Below are 7,336 nucleotides of genomic sequence, written 5' to 3' on the forward strand. Positions count from 1 at the left end.
CCTAGGTGTGTATCTTCCAGGGTGTATCTGACACAGTCTGCATCTTACTTAAACACTCTTACATATATAGAAACCTGAAAATTAAATTGGTAATAGGAAGGTTTGCTGCAGCTATTAGAGATTTTGTTGTTTGGATCAACCAAGGACTGGTCCGCTATGTTTTGTTCTTTTGAGGTGGGGTGGGCAGGGGTCACTAGTAAATAACTGTAGAAGGCTGCTTGCTGTTGGGAAGTCATCTAAGTTCAAACTGAAAAAGAAATCAGGCTTTGAAATGGAATGTCAGGCTCCCAAGTTTTGCTGGAGATCACTCTCAAAAGAACAGAGTGTCAGGCAGGATTGTTGGGGAGACCTCATTACAGCCTTCCAGTACCTGAAGGGGCTACAAGGAAGCTGGGGGGGTACTTTTTACAAGGGCCTGTAGTGACAGGACAAGGGGGAATGGGTTTAAATTGAAAGCGGGGAGGTTTAGATTAGATATCAGGAGGAAGTTCTTCCCGGAGAGGGTGGTGAGGCACTGGAACAGGTTGCCCAGAGAAGCTGTGGATGCCCCATCCCTGGAAGTGTTCAAGGCCAGGCTGGATGAGGCTTTGAGCAACCTGGTCTAGTGGAAGGTGTCCCTGCCCATGGCAGGGGGGTTGGAACTAGATGATCTTTAAGGTCCCTTCCAACCCCAACCATTCTATGATTTGGAATACTGCAGAATCATGCCAGTCCCAGCATCGGGTTCTGTAGGGCTTAAACTGCATGAAGAAGTAAACGTGTCCCAGAACCTGTGGTTGAGCCGTACTGGTAAGGCAGTTTCTGTACAAAAGCTGTTTTGTAGATATACCCGCACTTTAAGTTCTTTGATGGTATCTTCCCTCCAGCTGGTGACATCAGGAAGAGGTAGGAACAGACTGCAATTTCATAGAATCACAGAATGGTTAGGGTTGGAAATGACCTTAAAGACCATCTAGTTCTAACCCCGCTGCCATGGGCAGGGACACCTTCCACTAGAAGTTCTGATGAGCAGGATGGGAAGCTAGTTGAAAAATATGTGCAGGTTCCATAAAGGTTTATCCTCAGTTACGAGGATCCTAGCCGGTACTCTGCAGGATCTAGTTCTCCCTGAAGTGTTTGTGTCATTATCAATGACCTGAACAGTAAGATCTGTTTTATCTCTTCCGTGAGAACTGGCCGGGGGAAACTGCAGATGTGCCCGAAGGTACAAATAAAATTCAAAATTATCTCAACAAGTTGAAGACTGGAAAAACACAATCCAGTTGTGCTAGGGACAGAAAGGGCAGGGGAGTAAGTACTAGTTCTGTTGAGAAAATGTCAAATCTGATTGTACAGAGAAGGAGAACCATCGGGAGCATTCTGAATTAATGAAAATACAGTCACGGACAGGAAGTCCTTCAGCTGGGTTAAGCATGTGCATAAGGCTTTGGTTTGACTACTGTGCTGGGTTTATTCTCCATTCTAAAGACGACAACCTTCTCTTTTGCAGGCCCTTCGTTACTTCCACATGGCAGAGGAAGGTAATACTTCCAGCTTTTTTGGACAGAATAGTACCTTTCATGAAGGATGACTTGCAGTAAAGCTCTAGCTTTTGGTATTACCTTAATAGCGTATGAGCTGCCGATTAACGTGTTGTGCTGGTCACTGCGTTGCTACATCGGAGTGTTTCATCAGAGATACTCGGAGCACGTTACATGCTTACTGTCCCCACTCCGTTGTTGTCTCTTTGGAATAAGTACTGAAGCACAATTTGTACCTTTGTTAGTAACAAAGTACTCTTCACCGAGGCATGCAACTGGAATTTAGGGGGAAGAAGCGAGCATGAAAGAGAATTTTATGTCACTTTTTCTAAATTTTCTTTAAGTTTCAAAGTCCTCTCTATTCTAAATAGAACAACAGAGAAGGGACACTCTTTATTACTGCAGAAACTATTTGGATCAAAGTACTAATCTGACTGGCAGTAAAACTGTCCACTTGTAAAAGAAAATACAGACCTATTATTGCTTCAAGAGGGAAGCCATAAGCAAAACTGACTACCTGGAAGGTAAGATACTTCTATATCGTTATATCAGGGAAATTTAAAGGAAAAGTTCAGTGTATCTTCCCCTGGGTGTCAGGTAATGCAGCTGTGAACTGGAACAGTGGGCTCAATCTCAAGATTTGCCTCCAAAACCTCCATATATTTACCTGTGTTTGTCATACTTTTTTTTTTTTTTTACTGGTTTCTTGACTGATGTTGGTGGGCAAAGCTCTGTGTCCTGTTGTACAGCTATGAACCTTGCTTGCTGGAATTTGCTGCATCTTGAATCCTGTGTTCAGTGTTGGGCCCCTCACTGCAAGAAAGACATTGAGGGGCTGGAGCGTGTCCAGAGAAGGGAATGGAGCTGGGGAAGGGTCTGGAGCACAAGTCCTGTGAGGAGCGGCTGAGGGAACTGGGGGTGTTCGGACTGGAGGAGGCTCAGGGGTGACCTTATGACTCTCTACAGCCACCTGAAAGGAGGTTGCAGAGAGGTGGGTGTTGGTCTCTTCTCCCAAATGATAGGACAAGAGGAAATGGCCTCAAGTTGCACCAGGGGAGGTTTAGACTGGGTATTAGGAAAAATTTCTCCACCAAAAGGGTTGTCAGGCATTGGTACAGGCTGCCCAGGGTGGTGTTGGAGTCACCGTCACTGGAGGTAGTTAAAAGATGTGTGGATGAAGTGCTGAGGGACTTAGTTTAGTGGTGGACTTGTCAGTGTGAGGTTAATGGTTGGACTTGATGATTTTAAGGGTCTCTTCCAACCTAAGCAATTGTATGAAATATAAGGACAGAATGAGTCAGTGACTAAAAAAAAAACGTAGCAAGTATTGGCAGCAGTTCTGAAAACATCATCATTGTAGCTCATGTTTGCGTCTCCGCTTTCTGTGCACATGTAAAGTCGCTCCACTTTTCAGCAGAGTAACATGCCAGTCATGGGCACAGTTCGTTTTCACTGAAGCAACTGTATATCCTGGACTACAGCAGGGCGTGGGGGCGCGGCTGGAGGAGGGGAGCAGGCAGCACGCCTGCTGTCACGGCCTCTGCCGTTGTTACCAACTACTACTCGTGCCTCAACCAGGAGGGTACCTGGCTTTGCACACTTTTCATTCTTGCACAAGAACTACAAAATTTGAATGCTGACCTTAGAACCAGCAGCAGACCTTGTGCTCTAAGAGCGAGCAGTGGGCAAGACTAGTCTTTCATAATGACTGATAGCCCAAGTATGCTTCATACAAGCAATTTCTGAATTCTCTCTCAAAAAAAAGTTAAATGTGGGTACAAGCCGATTTAAGTTTTCTTCCTGTGTAGGAAAAGCTAAAGTAATATCTGTGTGTGCATGGTCTGCAGCTAGGAAATGTGCCCTTTATTTCCCTGCCTGTACTTGCTAAGCTGGTTGCGCTGCCTGTTGCCCCTGCGTGGTCCAGAAAAGCACAGAATCTGCAAAGCCAATCCGTTGCACATTAAGCTCGCTGCCTTGCTCTTTGTGAGGATTCTTGTTTCACTCAGTAGATTGACTTAAGAAGCTGCTAGCTAACATAACTATATCCGAGACCAAAATCTAGGTAGTAAAAGTTCCTTCTGATCCAAAAGCCAGAGTAACATTCATCTTTTCGGAAATGATTGTCTGAAGGAGTGACACGGTATCGTGGCTTTGCTGGTATGCTGCTCATTCTCACTCAGAGTTTTTCTCCTGTCTCTATACAGCTGACCCAAATTTCTACAGCAAAAACTTACTGTATTTGGGGAAGACATACTTGAAGTTGAACAATAAGAAGATGGCTCTTCTGTGGTTAAGCAAAGCCAAGGATTATCCTGCACATACAGAAGAGGACAAACAGGTAGGAAGTCAAGAACTGTAAAAGCATTGTTACATCCTGTAACCAACGCGTGTGACATCACCGCAGTGGGATGTTTTATAAAGTTTACTCAGAATAAATTGTAGCTCAGGATCTATATTCCAGGATCACATCCAGACTCAAAAAAAAAACCCTAGTATGTTGGTAACTGTCCCTGAACACAAGGGTTGGAAAAATTTGGTATATTATAAAGAGCTATTACGCTTTCTTCTTTTCATGTGCCCAAAACTGGAAAGGTAGAAATCACAGTTTGAAAGAGCTAAAACCCACATGAACAGGAGGAAGAAACAAGCATGCATGCATCAAAAACTTCCTAGATCCATAAAAGTTAACCACTGCAGTCCTCTCCAGGCCCCAAGGGAGAGACTCAGACTATCTGAGTTGGGATGAATGGAAGGAATGTGTCTTTGACAGGAAAACTCCAGTGCTGGGTGACATGGAGGCTCTTAATCACCCTTTTGAAGTGCTCAGAGGGATCCTGGTTCGGTTGGCATGTGATAGGCATCTGCTTCCCACCGGAACAGAGAGTCCTGCAGGAGGGTAGGCTAGACTCGTTCAGGCTTACCGCTGCGTTCAGTATAAAGCGCAGCGGCGGCAGCTACCTTTCCTCAACACTCTGTTAGCATCGGGACTAACAGAGCACGATTCCCAGCTGATTTTTCTTGTGGTTGACTGTTGTCCAATTCATTCAGCATGAAGCCGCGGTGTGAAATGCTGTAACGGTTACAGGAGACATCCCAATGCCTTGTGCCATTCTGAATGCCCTCATTTTAAGAAACACTTCGGTAGGAGTTTGCACTTACACCTCAGAACTTACACACTACTGAGGTTTCCCTCTGCAGACCGTAGCACAGCTCCAACTCTTTCTCCCAGAGAGAGCTCCCTCGGTAGAAAGATGAGTAAGGGTTCACGCTCCTCTGCTGCTTTGCAAAATGCACAGGAATTCAGTAGCCTGAAGGAAGAGTGGGCTCAGCTAGGTCCGAAATTGGTTCTGACGGTTCGCGGTAGCTGGAGGCAGAGGCAGAACCGGTGATGACAGAAGCTTGTCTTTCTTTGGAAACGACGGAAGAATGGCTACTGCCTCCTTCGGCGCAGCAGCCGAGTTGTTGAAGGGCTTAGCTCCTGCAGCAGTGCCCCGCCCCCTGGTACCACCATCTATTTCCTCTTCCTGGAAGGGTGCAGAGCTGCTCAAGGGAGAGGTGCTGTTCTCCCCAGTCTGGGTGGCCGTAGGAAATGCCAAATGCATTGGGAACTAGACTTAGTATTCCGGTAAGAAGGAAACTGGCCTGTGCCAAGGAATCGGAGGTCATGTCTCTGCATTTGGCAGAGGTGGGCCTAAGTGGGTTTGCTCGATGTTTTGCACCTCCGAGTACCTGGCTCATGTTGTCTGTGCTGCTTGCTCCGTGCAGGCCAGAAGGTGGTTGGGTTTTGTTTGGTGTTTTAATACAGATGTTAGAGTTCATCCACAAATTTTATTAGATTTTATCCAGAATCCACAGGCAAAGGGAGTCTCAGAAACAATCTTCTCACACTTCCTTAGCCACTGTCCAGAGTTTTGAAAACCCTGAGTTGGATGGTTACGGTCAGAAACAGGACAACTTACTACACCCTACTACGGGGCTACAGCAAACAGAGAGTTAATCATCTCTACTAAGGTTAACCTTAAGTGGTTTATTCCTATTTATGTTTCAAGTGTTGAGCATCTTGAACTACAGGAAGCAAAGTGACTAACGATAGGAGGGTTCTGAATTGACAGTGGTGTGGTGAAACATCTGGGTGCTTGTAGGGGGAGTTCTGCTGGAAGAACTGCCTAACTACACCAAGGGACTGTGTTGTTAAATTTATTTCTTTCAGGTACAGAAAGAAGCTTTGGAATTGCTTAATTCTATATAACAAGAAACAAGACAACGGGAATTCAGTGCCTCAGGTTTGAGCGGCATAGGAAAAAGACCCCAAATACTACTTTGGTGTATCAAAGCCCTTAATAAAACTACAGCCTAAACCTGCTCACTCCATCTCTTTTCAGTGGAACTGTCAACAGCAGGAGGTGTTTCACGATGTGACCCTGTCTGTCAGTGTACAGGAGGGTAGAGGGAGGAGGGGAGACGCTGGGACAGTGGTTGTGCAGGTCCTAAGATTTTTACATCATTCAGCTACAATCTAGAACAAATTAACTATAAAGCAGGATACTGCGCTCTGTAGGAGGAAGATGAAGGGTGTAAATTGCTTAGACTGACATGGGCATAAATTGATTAGACCCCACCAGGAGTGCTGCGTCCAGATCTGGGGGCACCAAAATCGGAAGGATATCGACTGGTCGGAGCGAGGACAGAGGAGGCCACAAAGATGCTCAGAGGGCTGGAGCCCCTCTGCTATGGGGACAGGCTGAGAGAGTTGGGCTGGTTCAGCCTGGAGAAGAGAAGGCTCCGGGGAGACCTTATAGCACCTTCCAGTACCTGAAGGGGCTACAAGGGAGCTGGGGGGGACTTTTTACAAGGGCCTGCAGTGACAGGACAAGGGCAATGGCTTTAAATGGAAAGTGGGGAGGTTTAGATTAGATGTCAGGAAGAAATTCTTCACAGAGAGGGTGGTGAGGCAGTGGAACAGGTTGCCCAGAGAAGCTGTGGATGCCCCATCCTTGGAAGTGTTCAAGGCCAGGCTGGATGAGGCTTTGAGCAACCTGGTCTAGTGGAAGGTGTCCCTGCCCATGGCAGGGGGTTGGAACTAGATGGTCTTTAAGGTCCCTTCCAACCCAAACCATTCCGTCACTCTACAACAAAGCAAGCCTACACCAAGGCAGTGCTAAAAATCCACAGCTGAGAGACTAGAGCTTCAGTTGCTTCCTCAGATCACAAAACTAGTTGACAGGATGGTTTTGGTCCACTATGGCAAAGTAATTCTTATTTTTGCAATAGTAGAATAATGGAAATACTGTGAGTATTTCATGTGTCCAAGTCCCAGGGTGGGTGACCTGTAGTGTTTCAGAGACATTCTTTGTATTTTGTGCATTCGTACACTGCAAAAGCATCTGGCACAGACAAACCCACTGCTAGCAGCCTTGTGGCAGACGCACCAGCCTGTGCCTTTTCAGCTGCAGAAAAGGTTGCGTGCGCAGAAAAGGTTGCGTGCGCAGAGGAAGGCTGCCTGCCCACGGACCACGTACAGGCTGTTGGGTGGTTGTAGAAGAGCAACTGAGTTGCTACAGGAAGAAAGGAACAATGAGAGCCCACGACCCCCACCGTATTACCGCACTGGTTCCCTTGCCTGGTCTCCAGCCTTTGCTGTCGTCCTCCCTCCCCCCAGATACAGCTGAATTACGGGGAATGCAAATGGGAAAAACAAAAGTTGCAGTGGGGTACTCCTGAAATTCCCAGAGCATCCAAGCTGGTCACACACACCCGCAGAAGTACAGAGGTTACTGCCTTTTTTCCCCTCAAGAGCCCTGCTGTCCCGTCAGTCC

The 7,336-nt window shown here is 46.6% G+C and overlaps 1 protein-coding gene across 1 annotated transcript in view; it reads left to right on the plus strand.

Moving 5' to 3' along the window:
• The window catches only part of RMDN1 (regulator of microtubule dynamics 1), a gene marked incomplete at its 5' end in the record, with an annotated part of 14,553 nt that extends 8,625 nt beyond the window's left edge, over positions 1-5,928 (plus strand). The window contains 3 exons of the mRNA XM_010158270.1: positions 1,490-1,520; positions 3,725-3,858; positions 5,731-5,928. Of these exons, the coding sequence (XP_010156572.1) occupies positions 1,490-1,520; positions 3,725-3,858; positions 5,731-5,769 (204 nt within the window). The remainder of the gene's footprint in view (positions 1-1,489; positions 1,521-3,724; positions 3,859-5,730) is intronic.
• Positions 5,929-7,336: the final 1,408 nt, after the last annotated feature.

This window comes from Eurypyga helias, unplaced genomic scaffold (assembly GCF_000690775.1).
Source record: "Eurypyga helias isolate BGI_N326 unplaced genomic scaffold, ASM69077v1 scaffold1809, whole genome shotgun sequence".
Lineage (NCBI taxonomy): Eukaryota > Metazoa > Chordata > Aves > Eurypygiformes > Eurypygidae > Eurypyga > Eurypyga helias.